Here is a 15,604-nt window from a genome sequence, read left to right as displayed (position 1 = left end):
ATTCTAGGCTGGCGTGTAACTTAGACCACTCTGCATTTTTTCATACTTCCTTTCAACTTTAATCTCACAGAAGGGAGTACAATAGTTTTAGGGACTGTCTGATCTGTTAGGATGAAGTGCTGGGTCCTAATTAGCTATTTGAGAGATTAATTGCTTCATGTGCCTGTTTTGGCTGCGGTAGAGTTAATTTTCTTCGTAGTAGCTAGTATGGGGTTATGTCTGGGATTTATGCTGGAAACAGTGGTGATAACACAGAGATGTTTTTGTTACTGCTATGCAAGGCTCACGCAGAGTCAAGGCCTTTTCTGCTTCTCACCCACCCCACCAGCGAGCAGGCTGGGGGTGCACAAGATGATGGGAGGGGACACGGCTGGGACAGCTGACCTGAACTGAACAAAGGGATACGTTATACCATATGACATCATGCTCAGCACATAAAGCTGGGGTAAGAAGAAGGAAGGGGAGGCGCCATTTGGATTTAGGGCATTTAATCTTCCCGAGTAACCGTTAAGTGCGATGGAGCCCTGCTTTCCTGGAGATGGCTGAACACCTGCCTGCTGATCGGAAGTAGTGAATGAACTCCTCACTCTGCTTTGCTTGTGTGCATGGCTTTTGCTTTACCTATTAAACTGTCTTTATCTTAACCCATGAGTTTTCTCACTGTTACTCTTCTGATTCTCTCCTCCATCCCACCTCGGGGAGTGAGTGAGTGGTTGAGTGATGCTTAGTTGTCAGCTGGGATTAAACCATGACACTTCCTCTCAAATCAAACGTTGAATCAACTTTATATAATACTACCTCCTTTTTCTCCTCACAAGGTCTTCTCACCCCTGGATCAATTCTTCAATTCTGGAAATCCATTCCCAAATTTACCCTGAAAATATGAAGCCATTCCTGCTTTGCTAATTTTCTGAAGTATTTATAAATTTTCCTTTGCTAATTTTCCAAAGGCTAAAAGCAGCACTTTCCCTCCCTCAGCAGCTTCATTTATGCACAATATTCCTCTCCATGTAAATAATATATATAGATATTTCATTAACTCTGTTTCTAACTACTATTTTTAAACTATGACTAATTTTATTAGTAATTAGAATTATTGGCAACTATTAATGTTTAAACTTCCATTTTGTGTTTGACATGGATGCTAGAGACTGAGACAGTGCTTATTTTTGCCTTGCACTAAAAGACTATGAAATTTTGGACAAATACCATTTCAATGTAATGCATAGTTCAAATTTCTGGAAAATTCACTTTTCCAGCGTATTGTTCCTGTAGCCAATTCTGATAGACATGTTCTGAAAGATGTCATATGAAACTACACATTACCATTTTAACAAAGACTGTAAAAGATCTATCAGAACTAGAAAACTTTTAAATCTAGGTTTGCAGAGAAATGTTCAGGCTCAAATCACTACAATGTGCTGTAGTGTTTTAGAAAATAAAGGCTTACTTTTCTCCATCCTCTAGAGGAGAGTTGGTGACAAAGCCTTCTGTCATGCCTCCTTCCATTTGCAGCTGTACTCTTTGAAAGCCAATTGTTACTGTATTTATACACATTTTCTCCATAAAATCACAAACCATTACATGGTTGTATGCGACTTAGGGTGACTGTCACATAAGACATATTCTAAATCAGACACCACATTCACTGTCAACTTATCTCTCAGAATACTTATTTACTTACAGAAGTCATTCTTCTCCTGCAACAAGGTTTGCGGGGTTTCTAATGATTTCAAGGAAATAAGATCAGGCCCTGACTCTTCTACAACATGCTTGTTTTTTTCTCAAGAAATATTTCAGTGATCATCTTTATTAATTTTATGAGTATTATCTCAGTGCAATCTAAAAATCAAATTCTTCATTCCTGCTAGTACCACACCCTCACATACCTTGCAGTTTTTACTCCTTCTGCTTAAGACAGGACTAGAAATCCTAGCTTTCTGTCCTGGCAGCTGAAGAAATGAACTCTTTATAAATATATAATGACCAGATGGTTCTTGCAGTGTATGATCAGTAGCCGGTCCAGTGCCCATTTTTGTAGTACTGCTAGTTCTTAGGTTCCAGTCAAAATCATCATTTTCATCTTGCTTCCATCCACAAAGATCAAATTCAAAATTACAATGCCCAATAGATGTACCTGAAAGACATTTGCAGATTCATGAAAAGAGATCTTTTTTTCAATAAGTTGATTAGGTACATATACTGCAACCTAGTACTCAAATCCACAAAAGAAAAAAGAAGAAGCTTCAATATAAAAAATAATATCCATATATCTTATTAAATAATGAATTTTTAATGTTCTAGGATATAATAATAGGATAGGATAAAACTTTATATATATGATGCAGGTCTCTACTCTCGTTATTATAGTGAACAGAGTCCTTGGTATAAAAGTAACCATATATAGCGATATCTTTTAGGTCAAGCTGAACGGCTCTTCAGGGTCTTGCAGGCAGAGGTCAATTGGTGCCCTCCATTGGTCATCCAAGACATCTGCAGAAAATAAGCTCTTTTTGGAGGAACATGTTATGGTCATGTGAAAATGATAACAAATGCCCATATTTAGGGAACAGAAACCCATCCAAATGAATGTGCTGAACACCATAAAGACACAGCCTCCATACAGACACATATGGGTAAAACATAAATGTAGGTGTGCTAACTTTGAGTTGAATCACACCCATAGTTAGTTTACTTTTGCATGTTTCCGGAAGAGTTCGCACATGTATTTTCTTAGTCAATATGCAAACATAGATGATTTTCTACATTTATCCTTAAATCGTATTTAATGCCTGGAAAAAGAGAAAGCTGTCATAATTTTGGTTGATTTTTATATGAAACAACATGCATGCTTTACCGATTTTCCAATCTTGAATGTCAAAACAGCCAGCATGGTGAGTCAACTGTCCACATAAATTAAAGTTAAGTCAATTGCTCCACTCCAGAAGTTTAAGCTGTGTATATTTTTTCCTCTATGCATCTATAAGTTCATTATAATGATTACCAAGTAAGACTAAACTTGCTGAAATAAGCTGGAATCTTGGCAGAGCCTTCAAGAGACTTTTGACTGTGCCCTGAATATTCTTACTATTATTGCTGGAAAGAAGAGTGCTTTGAAGATAAATTTGGAAACCATATGCATCACTTGGTCTGACAATATAAGAAATGACAAAAGCACTCTCGTAAAATGTAGACAGAACCTCAGCCTCTTTCTGGGGTCTGATAAAGTTCACCCACTTAGAAGTAGCTTTACTTAATTGGCAGCTGGTCAGGAGGCTCAGTAATGAGGCCAAGAAGCTAAAATCCGTGGAGTCTCACATGGACCAAAACAGTACAAACAGCTACCTCTAAAATTTCAGGCTGAGATCAGATGAAAGATTTCTTCCTTGTATTTTCCTTTGTGGAGGTCATAAGGGAGAAAAAGAAGCTAGAAATTTTGTCTTAAAAATATGGACTATTTAGCAAAAATATCTTCACTGTCTTTTACCTTTGTCTGCAAATATGATGCCATCTGGAATAACGATTTAAAAACCCCAAACCCCAAGTGCTAGATGATATGATTATTATTGATGCAAAACATAGACTGTAGTTTACCTCAAGTGAATGTAACTGCCCATAAAATTTGCCACTCCTCATCTTTTGCCGTATGATCATTTAGTTACCTAATATTTCAGGATCCTAGTTAAAGAAATTCCTTCAATTACAAATTCTGTCTCTAATCAATAAAATTCATGCATGCAGCTGACCATTTTATTTTAAAGGCATGTTTTCAAGAATCGAGACCTTGAGGCATCAGCATTGAACATCCCTACTAATGCTGTATATATTGTGTGTTACCTAAGCTGAATTTAGATGTCCTTCATTACTATGACACCAGTCATTTCACTGATGAAAAAAAGAACTTAGGCAGCCTGTTTAGAAACTCAAGTTACAGCAGATGACTGTGCACTTCCATATTAAATCTTTGGTAGTAGACACTCCTGTAAAGAACTGTGAACTCTTAGTAACGAAGTACAAAAGCAAAGCTAATCCTTTTGTCTGTGCAGCAGTGACACAGGGCTGCTGAATTAGTCTACTGGACGAGAGCTTAATAATTTAAGAAAAACACTTAACAGTAGGTATATGAATCGTATCATATTGATCACAAAAAATCTAATGAATCTTCGTAAGAAAGTAAGTCATTAAATGGAGCAAAATTTAAACTATTTTAAGTCATATTGTTCCCAAAAGCTATGCCTAAATGAACAAGAAGTACAGTGCTAAAGGAGCAGACCTGTACAGCAAAAGACCTGATGTGGAGGACCTGATGACATTTATGGGGGTGGCGGAGGAAAGAGGACTGAGGTGGTACAGACTGATCCTGCGGGCTGAATGACCACTAGTGGTTAGAATACCTTAGGTGCCCTCCTGAAGCTCATCTTTCAATTTATTTTGTAATGAAAGACACCTAGTTCATATGCTTGAGCATACTCTACAATGCAAACCAAATCACAATGAATAGGAATTTGCTTCAGAAGCACACTGATGAGCTAAACCAAACATTAACAAGGCTCAGACGAAAACAAACATCTACCAAGTACAGCCACCTGCACTGGCACTAATCCATATTTCAGACTGGAAAAATACTACTGGCCCACAGCCTTTTTCACAAAATTTAGTTTACTTGATCTCATAAAACACCCTATCGGCTGCAAGGAGTCATGCCCAACTCAGTCTAGCCAGAACTGCCTCAGATACCTTCCTCTGATACACTGATAATCTCGAGCAGCGTAAGGCAAACCCCAGCGGTTTCTGACCAAGATTGAAGGAGTGCTACCGCTCATTACCTCCCCGGCACTGTTGTGGTTTATTTTGTTCTCATATATTTTAGTAAGAAAATAGTACTAGTGACATTATACTTAAACTCTGAGCGTGGATCACTCATTCAGTATCTAATGGGGCAATTTCTAAACATTTGACGAATCAGTATATCTGTTAAAATGTGTACTTGACTTATTTTACGGCACTGACATTATGCAGCAAGCTTAAAAGAGCCCTCTACAAAGCAAACAAAACCAAGGCACAAATCATTCAATAGTAATTTAACAGCTTCATGAGGCATAATTCATGTGTCAGTATTTATATCATCTGATTAACATTCTGGAGTTTCAGAAATATAACAGAAATTAGGGGCTAGTTTCTTTCAACATGGTGCAGAAAAGCTTCATGGGCTAAGATATGATGACTCTGTGCACACAGCAAACCAAATAATCTACAGTTAGAGCTAGCGATCCAGGACAGCTAGTGCTAAAATGTACTTTGGAGATGCCTGGAAGCTGCCCAGTTTTCATGGTTTTTAAATGCAAATGCCATGCCTGGGCAAACCTGCCCATTACTTGTTTCCTGTGATTTGATATATTATGCTTTGCCCTCCTAAAGCCTTCCACAGGCTTCTGAGTTTGAGGTTTTCAAGCTACAGTTCAATGGTTCAGCAGTGAGGAAACAACTCTTCTCTGATGGCTGCAAGGAATGAAAAAAATTTCACAAAGAGTGGGAATATGTGTTTCCTATCATTATGTTCTCTTTAGAGGCAGCCTGCCTCATGAAAAAGCTGGGAAGACAGAACTAGCATTTTTCTGTTAGGTATATTCTCAGCAAGTGCTATGTTATATATTTCTACTTTATTAAATATATAAGGCAGAGGCAACATCAACAAAAGAAACCCCAGTCCAACACGTAGTGGAAATTTAAAGTAACATAACTATTTCAAAACTAAAAAAATAAAAGGAAAAAAAGGAGAGCAAAAATTAGTCTAATTCCTGACACTGTTATTGAAAATGCTACTGAATAAAGCACTCCCGGACCTAACAAAGAAAGTCATAGTTGGTCACCAAGCACTTTACAGCACAATTAGACACTATGAAATGGGATAATTTTTTCATCTGGGGCAAAAGCCATGTTGATACAGAAGATTCACCCCAGTAATGACCTCTGTGGTCTTAAGGCTCTGTAATACTTCATTGTAAAACTTCCTGTTAAAATGCAGTTAGGAAAGTTCTTTTTATTATGTTTTTATTCACAAATTCTTACTTTTTTAAAAAAGAAAGCTTAAAAATAATAAGTAAAAAAAGCATTTACAGGAAAGCACTTTCTTTGTAGGACAGTTTCGGCGCTTCTCTTTTCCAATGGGGAATCAGAATGAAATACTTTAGGGGGTTGCAAAACTAAATCCCATCAGACCGTTTGAAACATCTTGCCCCTAATGCTTCAGTCTTTACGTGGCTGATGCTGTTTTGTGGGAAATACCGACAATCTGGGAAACTCAGAAACATCGTGGGTAAACAGCTTTTAAATATTTCAGAAAATAAAAGCTAAAATATGAGAATCTTTTTCAACAGAGTAATTCCAACTTGATATACTTCTCATTTTCAGTTGCAGAAGATCTGAATTGGTCCCCATATAGCTTAGAAACATGATATTCCTGGTTTGGAAATCCTTGAGAAGTTTAATAGTATGAAAATAATTAGCAAAACACAGTCCCTTTGATGTGTACCTTAACTTCATAGGATATCAGCATACCTTTGCTTCATAGAATTTTATTCACCAAGAATTTTATAAACTGTATTCATAATCTCAATAAAAATGAAGCAACAGTTTATATAATACCAAACAACACAGAACTGATTGTGTGAGCATTTCCCATGACTGTAGTAGGAAAAAGAAAGTGTTAGTACTATATATGGTGATCCATGTCTCCAGAGGAGAACCCATTTGATATGAAACATCATTCTTTGAATCTGATACTACAGATGCTGTTTCTTGCTATCTCTTGTAAAACTGAAAGTGTACAGTATTCACATTAAAATGGTTTTCTAAGAGACCTGATAATCCTTGAAATACCAAAGGAGGTAGGTCCCTCATATCCCAAAGGTATTATGCTTGAAGTATTTTTTTTTTCAGCTTTAATACATTCTTTTCATATGGAAAGCAGGAGATTTTTATTCTGCTTTTAAGGACAGCTGCTTTCTGAGTTATTTTAAGAAATTCACTAACAGCTCTTTTTATTTTCTATCATATGATTTCAAATTAAATAATAGTAATTCAAAATCCTTAAAAGCCAAGGAATAGAATTAAATTATTACCTTTGTGTTTGCTTTCTTAGCTGATGAACTGTCAAAAGTATTCAAGAAATAACAATTTAGAGCAGGCACAGTTATTTATGATAATTATATTAAAAAACCACCATACTTACTGCAAATAGTAGGGCTCTCATCTGAGTTATCTGCACAGTCATTTACAAAATCACACAGATTATCCTTTGGGATGCAGTACTTGTTGGCACATGTGAATTCCTCTGACGTGCAAGGTCTGCCTGTGATGAGCAAAGGGGAACAATCTTCAAAGGTGATATCATCCACTGCCACATCTCCCATGTAACTGACACCATGTTTTGCCCTGAAAACAACCTAATAAAAATTACAGAGCTATTAAAACAAGATACTGTTAAAATATATAAAAGTTTATACATGTAACATGAATAGAACAGAGACTATGATGGTCCTTGCAAATCTTGGAATATGAAGTAGTCAGCTTTTACTGTCAAAGCACGGTCCTATGACAGCCTGTACTACTGCTTGCACAGATATGTCACTGTAGTTATTGAAGGACCATCTTCTAACATCAACCAAGTACAAAAAAAAAAAACCCAAAAGGGAAAGAAAATGAACAACACAAACAGATACTAGTCCCCACTCATCCTGAATTAATAGCAAGGGTTCGACCTACTTCTGCAAAGTAAGGATGAAAAAGACTAGTCTGAGTCATTCATCAGTTATTCCCATGAATGTAAAAAGAATCTTAAATTTCATTAAAAGCCATCCAAGACAGAAATACCAGGGAATGTAACATATTTTTAAGCATGTTCCTGATTTTAAGCATGGGTTGGTTTTTTTTAGGGATACAATTATGCAGGGCATACCCATGACTAAGTAACTCTAAGAAATTTAGGAATCACCTCATATTTCAAAGCAAACATGATGCTTAGGACTCTTTTTTTTCAAAAACCACATGTAATGTTACTACACACTAAGGAGAAGGAAATGGAATAGTTTAACCTGACTCGGATTCAAGGACAGAAGGGATCCTGGATCTTAAAAATTGATATTAATCTGATATTGAAGGGGAGTGAGAAATTTACAAAAGCTTGTGTCCAGTTCAGATAACCAATCAGACAGCCAAAAAGATGACTTTTGCTCTTAAGAAGGGGAGATACAGTATGTGTATGGGGCAAAAAGGGAAATTAGGAAGTGAAGAATGCATAATATAGAAGTACCTAAAGCCAGCTGTCTAGGAAGCACATAGTATAGGAATACACACCTGAAAATTTGAACGAATTCCTAAGAACAATTCTGCTCTGTTCCAGTGGGGACCTTGGCTGCCACTCTGCGTCCATAGTTTAGAAGTCCTGTTACCGGTTTTACAGAGTACCTAAAAAAATAAATAATTCTAGGTCACAAAAAAAAATCTTTCCTTTACGAACTCATTTTAGGTCCCTTAGTTGTATACAAGAGTACAAGAGTACTTTGTACAACCTATCTCTATACCACCATTAAATATCACAGAATCACAGAATCATAGAATCATAGAATACCTGGAGTTGGAAGAGACCCGAAAGGATCACAAGTCCAAATCCCTGTTCCCTGCAGGACTACTTAAAACTGAACCATATAACTAAAAGCATTATCCAGGGGCTCCTTGAGCTCTGACAGGCTTGGTGCCATGACCACTTCTCTGGGCACCCTGTTCCAGTGACCGACCACCCTCTCAGTGAAGAACCTTTTCCTAATGTCCTGAAGCAAAGGGATTTGCCAGTATAAATGACTATTCTAAGAAAATAAAGCTTTAAGATTTTCTGTTGTCCTTGTAAAAATACTCAGTCCAGAGCCTTACCTGGACTAACTTATCTCATTAATTTATCCAGAGTAGCTAGCCACAGACAAAATTGCTCATTAATTGTTCAGGATCCATTTGTAAAATAGGGAAACATCATTAACAGCAAGAGTTCCTGAAAAATATATTCATTCATGCATCCATTAGATTGCTCCATTCTGGGATAGATTTTCTTGTCCTGATTCTTATGAAATGTGTTTTCTTCTACAAATAAAAACTTGTTCTTTTCTTCTAAAGACCAAATTTCATCTCTTTGGGCAATGGAAGACTCGTAAATAGACTTTTCCCTGTAAATAGTCATTGAATTGGGGAAAGCTGATGCTTTTTGACATGAGCACAGAGTCCTAAATATGTTTTGCTCCAACCTCTTGGGCATCCAAATTCAACTGAGCTGACAATAACAACAAGATGGGTGTTTGATGAAGTGTGTCAAGCTGTGTCTCCAGCCAGTACTCGCAGAGCTAAACATCAGTTCAGGAGTTGCCTGAACCACTTCTGCTTTCAAGGATTTATTGCTACTGTGTCTAATCTTCTTAGGGCAGCCTAGGCATTTTTCATCTTAATGAAAGAAATAAAGGTATTTTTTGAAAATGTATGCAGTCCCATGAGTGCATATGATATTGCATAACAGGTAAGTTCTGCCAAGCAAACAGCAGGTTCTCACACTGAACAGCATTCATTCCAGGGCAACAAAAGAAACAGGTGTAATATGTTAAATTGAACAGAAAAACAAAGCAACACCTGGCTTTATATACAAGAAGAACTGCCTGCAGAAGACATGAATATTAAGGAAAAAAAATTGGAGAGAAAAGGGATTACAGATATTATTTGAGAGAATAAGGGGTGCTGAATAAAAAAAGGTTTCTCTTACGCTCACATACAACCTATATATTTATACAAATATAAATATGTGAGTGACTATATAGACACATACAAACATGCTTTTACATATACTGTAAATTACCTACTAATTATAAATCCAAGTCCTTAATCAGAAATTCATATTTTCTATCATATAATGCTACAGGTTATAATTTTAGAGTTAAATATGGCCATAAATCTATGTGCTATTAAAATCCAGGGCTTTCCTGTACCCTCATGCATCTGAAGTCTATGCATTTTGGTTACATTGCAAGTTATTGAAAAAGCACATGTAATACTTTGGTAGAGTTACCCGTGCCAAGTCAGAGGGCAGAAATCAGAAAAAAATGTTTCCAACAAATACTCAAACCCAGGTTGCACAATAAAGTGACAGCTAATCAATTTTTAAGAAAGTCATAGAAACAGGAAAACAGCCATTCATGCAAATAGCAGGAAAGTTTTCAGTGTGTCCTACATGACATTTGGTGGCATGGATGCAGACTAACATGCAAAACTCCAGACTTGTTAATTAAATAAAAATGTGGCAGTTTGGGGGGAAGATATGGATAAAAGACGTTTAGTGACCATTTTTAAGAACAGAAAAGATTCACATTTATATAATACTTAGCACTTTTAGAAGAAAATAATGAGAAATTACCTAAATAATTTCACAGTCTGAGTTATTCTTACATTTGTTATTAATTGCATAAATAAGCAATTGAAACAAGGTAATTATTTATAATGTTTAAAATGCAATGGTTTTGTGATTTTCCTTTGGTACATCTTAAAATCAATTAAGTTATGGCAGGGAGGGGAATCAGTTAAGGAATAGGAGGAAATTGTAGTCTCCTGTGGTGAAACCGAGAAAAAAAAATCTATATACATTTGCCTTTTGTGGTGGTAGTACTGGGCATGGCTCCATAGAATTTGCTGTTAATTTCTACAAAACACTCTGTGGACCTGATTCCAGCTAATGTGGGTTCCTACACCACAAAGAAACCTTGGACTCCAGAGTAAACGTGAAGTCTCAAAGCAAATTGATCTGTCCCAAGTCTTAAAACTGGGGACAAACCATCTTTAAACTCTGATTTTCCACTAATTCTGATGAATTAAAATTTGACTACTTGCCAAGCAGCCGAGCAAGATCTTTACTTACTTGGGAGAAATTCAGTGACATCTTTAAAAGTTGTTTAAGAAAAAATCAAGAAAATACCGAACATGCTTCCTCTGAACATCTAGCAAGTCATATGCATGGGGTGAAGGACACCACATCTCAGATTTCTGCTCTAATGTCAATATACATTTTAATTTCATCTTCAAAACAGTTGCATTTTGCCAGATTTTTGTTATAATTTGTTATTTAGATTAACCGAGCTAGTGAGAATTTATTTGTACAATTAAATCCACATGCACTGGCTGTACCTAATTTGATACTGAGTGCACAGGTGACTGGGTAACTTATCCTGAGTATTTTTTTCAATCCATTACATAGTTATGTGTAACATCAATGGGAAATCCCATTATAGTTACTCAGATGTGTAGCAAAAAAATTGTTGAGAACAACGTTGCTGTTTTATTCATTTGCTTTGTAGTTACTCATTTGATATACAAGCTGCTGAATGAGTTACAATTCATTTACAGAAGTGCTTTTATTTCAACTGGAGTGAAGAAAAGGATATGGGTAAGAAAGTGTTACTGTTATGTCCTGGAAATAGTTCAATGCTGTTTATATGAATATAATTAAACTCTGAAAGATATATGTTAAACTTTCTGAGGAATAAGCTGTTTCTATAAAATTTTACAGCAAATTTTAATACAATTACTTCTTTTTTTCATGCTCCCATATTCAGCCAAAGACTTCCATGTCCAAATACCTATTGATGCCCTTTCAAAGGGTATTGCGCAGTACAAGGCTTTTTCTTGTATGGAAGTTCCAAGCATAGTAAGTCTATAAAGGTCATAATTTTAGATTCCCCAGCTTACTCGAGTTAATGCTTCCTTCAGATTGTAACATATTGAGAGCAGTGGAGTGTTAATAATTGTTTGTATTCATTTATTAGCAGCCTAGGCTTTAATGAAACTAAATGACAAGGCATGAATTTTCTCACAGGAATTTCAGGCAGTAAAATAAAACCCAACCCAAAACAAAGAACATCACCATACCTCCAGAGAACCTATTGTTGAACCATTCATGTGGTTCCAGAATATGAGTTTGCATTTGGGCCCTGTAAGGGAGATGACTGGGGTAGCAATGTCAGCTGTGTGACCAAATTCTCCATTTGAGCTGTCTGCGAAAAGATACCAGCCTTCTTCAGTACACCTGCTCAGAGAGAAAGGTTTTTCTTTATTAAAACAAAACATTTACTCATAACTAAGTTCTAGTTAAAGTTAAAATGGTAAAATTTCCATATACAGATATAACATCTTCTGTCTGGGTATCTGGATGCATTTTAGTTTATCAGTGTGTAGCCAGAATCCCAAGAAGCCCTTCAAAAGGCAGCTAGTGTTTTTATATCAGAGATTGGCAAAACAAAATACAGAGCTGAAGTCAGCCTTTACCCACAGGGTCATACAGATGAGGGCTCAGGGTTTACCCCTCACTCTCTTTCCTCACAGAAATCAAGAAAAATCAAGATATGGGTGAAATTCTTTTTCCTGAGCTGCTGGGGAAGATGATGCTGGCTTTGCAGTAAACAGTCTCTGTGTGTACAGAGAGACCAGAAGTGCAGTTTTAGTGTTCAGGATATCTAAGATTTGCCTCCCAAGAACCTTGCTTTTCAACATAAAAGGCAGCTGTTGATCAGATAAATTCCGTTCTCTTCAGTGGAGTTGCTACACACTCAGTGCTTATCAAAAGAAAGAACCTTTCCAACAAGGTTGCAAACCTGACGATGGGACCTACAGTTTTATAAAGGTCCTGGTATTAGGCTTTCCTTGTTTTTCAGTTTTCCTGCTTGACCAAGCTCTGAGCAACTGCTCCATAAAGTTGTGCCACTGCAACTGTACGAGGGCAGTGACTGTGCCCAGCAAGCACTGCCGAGGGAAATGCAGGGTGCCCAGAGGGTGTTCACAGACTGAAAGTCCTGCTGAATGGGAAGAGTCAGGAATTCAATGGTACAGGCTGAAGAACTTTGGGGTTTTTTTCACCAGTCCTCTCTAAGGTTTTTATACTTAGAGCAGTCTAAAGGACTAAAAGACTTTGGTGCCTGTGGTAAGAATTCAGTTTGATGCAGTCTTTGCTGCAGTGGCCCTGCAATATTAAACAAATATAAAAACTACTTTATTAATAACCTAGTAAAGTTTCTTTGAAATCTTGTAAGAAAATTGTTTCTTTAAAATATGTTATAAAATACTTAAAAATATTTTCACTATTTTTCTAGACACAGTTTACCTCAGATTTCAATGCCTATATTGAACTCAATGTGTCCTGATCTGCGTGATAAAAGAACTATGAATTTAGCACATACAGGTTTATGAATGCAAAGTTACAACAAAGCTAATAGATTGTTTACTCTGTAGAATAATTTACACTCAATAATCACAAAATACTTTAACATATATTAATTAAGGGCTGTCATATACTCTGGAGGTCAAGGAGAGACTGAATTCCACTGTATATTCAGTCCCTTTAGCAACAGTACATTTTATCTACTATAGTACGTAATATAAAGTAGGTTACAAACAGGCAAATCTTATCTCTGTACTGACACAGCAATTTCCTCTGAGGATCTGAAGTCCGTTAATTAATTTGCTCATCCTTAGAATCATGTATGCCATAACTTGCTTCTAATATGACCAGTGACAGATTGATAGACTGCAAACAGCCTGATCTTTCTTTTGCCCAGGGCAAAGAAATTCGTAGAGTGTCTAAAAATCCCTCCTGTAGCCCGTGGTTGATCTTAAGGCTATATTTAAATGAAAATAATTTTCCATCTCTTTCTTGCTATTTAAGACCATTAAATTTTTGCTTCATAGGAAAATTAAAGCCTATTAATAGCCATTGACACAAAACAGCCTTCAAAAATCCTTGCAAATGAGGGGCTGGTTCGTTGTTTATTATGCAGAGTACTGCTTTTGCCTCCTGCTGTCACACCAGAAAAAAATTATTAAAAAGGCAACTGCTATAGCCATGGGAAACTACAGAAAATATTTTGGTAGATGAAAATAAGAGACAATTCTGATAGTTATAAAACATTTTGGTACAAAAATCTCAGGCTGTTTCTTTCAGCAGTGCAAAATGGAGTTATAACAGTTCCATGGGTCAGAAGTGGGGGGAGCACTTTTACTAGTTAATCAGCCAGAGTTCATTTCTGTAATCATTACACACTTCTCAGAGGTTTCCCAAAACCTTATCTAGCATCCAAGAATGAGAGAATAATTGTATCTGTAGATATTGGTAAGGATTTGTATGTAAAATCTGTCTGCAAAGTCAAAAGGCACAGAAGTGAATTATTCCCATGATTTCTCTTTAGCTAGGAAAGAGGACTCTTAGCTCTAACTATTAATAACATTTGTTTTATTTAAAGTCAAGTGCTAAAAGATCCCATAAAATGAAGGCACTTATGCAGGAGAAGATAACACTTTCCAAATAATTTCTTACATGTTATTTGGGGAACATGAAGTACCTATGATTTGTAACTGAAAAATTAAGACTTTTATATAAAAAATCAGTAGTGTGTGGGATGGATTGCCTATGGACATAGTTTTAGGTAGAAATCAAATACATGCAGGAAAGCAGTGGTCATGATCAGAGTTAACATTTCTACTGCCACCCATAAGATAGAAATAACTACTCAGCAGAATTATAATCTTCCTTTTTTATAAAAGAAATGACCAGTAGTTTATAGCAAAATTTTATCCTTCTCAGCGACAACAAGTAGATACTTTTGAAGGAGGAATGATATGCTTCAAAAACACTTCTTAAAATGTCATACAGATTTCTTTTGGTGTAGGTCAGATATGTTGCAGGTGAAATCACTGATAAAGCCAACAGGGCCCAAAGTCAGTCTGGTGGGATTCTAGGGGGAAGAGTAATGATCTGGGGAAATCTGGATCTTCTCCACAATCTTATATTTCTTTTCATTCAGAAGCAGACGAAAGAAGTTTTCCTCAGCTTTTCTTTTATCACTGTAGCCTAGTAATTCAGACATGTTTATAATTACTTAAAAATGTAATAATATATTTTTATTTATAAAATATATATTATATTAAATATAAAATTATATTATATTATAAAATATAATTACCTAAAAATGTAAATTGTATTTACATCATCCTTGAGACAGTAGCATAGATATTTGGAAGTGAACTATTGCAGAAAATAAGCACAAAAAAGAGTAACATATATGCTACGCTTAGGGCAATTATCCCAAAATTAAAAGTAATTTTTATTAAAACAGCTTCTCCTAATAAACGGCATGTACTGTAAATGATCATTGAATACTTCGAAACTATGTAGTTACAGATCTTTCAAGCAAGCCTGCATTTGGAATGTTCATTTATTTCTCTCCTTTCTGCTGAAGAAAGCTGTTACTTCAGTGTAGCAGTTTTTTGTTTCTTTTTCCTTTGGTGCTGAGTATTCTACCAGGGTCTTGCCTGGAGGTAGGAGAATATCCAGTTCTCTTAAGGTTTGCAAAAACATTTAAAAATTCAGAGTTTATTCTGCTACTGGGAGGTCATACCTTCAGTGGCCCAAGAATGTCAGCACTGTATTTGCAATAGCATTCAAGAGGGCTGTAAGGTGCAGAATGATAAAGAGCTTTGAAAAGCAACAGCACTTAACAGCCCTCACACTTCCCACAGTATCCAGCATTAC

The 15,604-nt window shown here is 36.2% G+C and overlaps 1 protein-coding gene across 1 annotated transcript in view; it reads right to left on the bottom strand.

The window, feature by feature from the left end:
• MALRD1 (MAM and LDL receptor class A domain containing 1) overlaps nt 1-15,604 on the bottom strand; it is a 314,254-nt gene that overhangs the window by 160,655 nt on the left and 137,995 nt on the right. The window contains exons 23-26 of the mRNA XM_064441822.1: nt 11,953-12,109; nt 8,356-8,466; nt 7,232-7,445; nt 1,890-2,137 (exon numbers count right to left, since the gene is read on the bottom strand). Coding sequence (XP_064297892.1) covers nt 1,890-2,137; nt 7,232-7,445; nt 8,356-8,466; nt 11,953-12,109 — 730 coding nt within the window. The remainder of the gene's footprint in view (nt 1-1,889; nt 2,138-7,231; nt 7,446-8,355; nt 8,467-11,952; nt 12,110-15,604) is intronic.

The sequence above is a fragment of the Phalacrocorax carbo genome, chromosome 2 (assembly GCF_963921805.1).
Source record: "Phalacrocorax carbo chromosome 2, bPhaCar2.1, whole genome shotgun sequence".
Classification (NCBI taxonomy): domain Eukaryota; kingdom Metazoa; phylum Chordata; class Aves; order Suliformes; family Phalacrocoracidae; genus Phalacrocorax; species Phalacrocorax carbo.
Note: the sequence above shows the minus strand (reverse complement) of the source record. Positions and strands in the feature narration are given on the sequence as shown.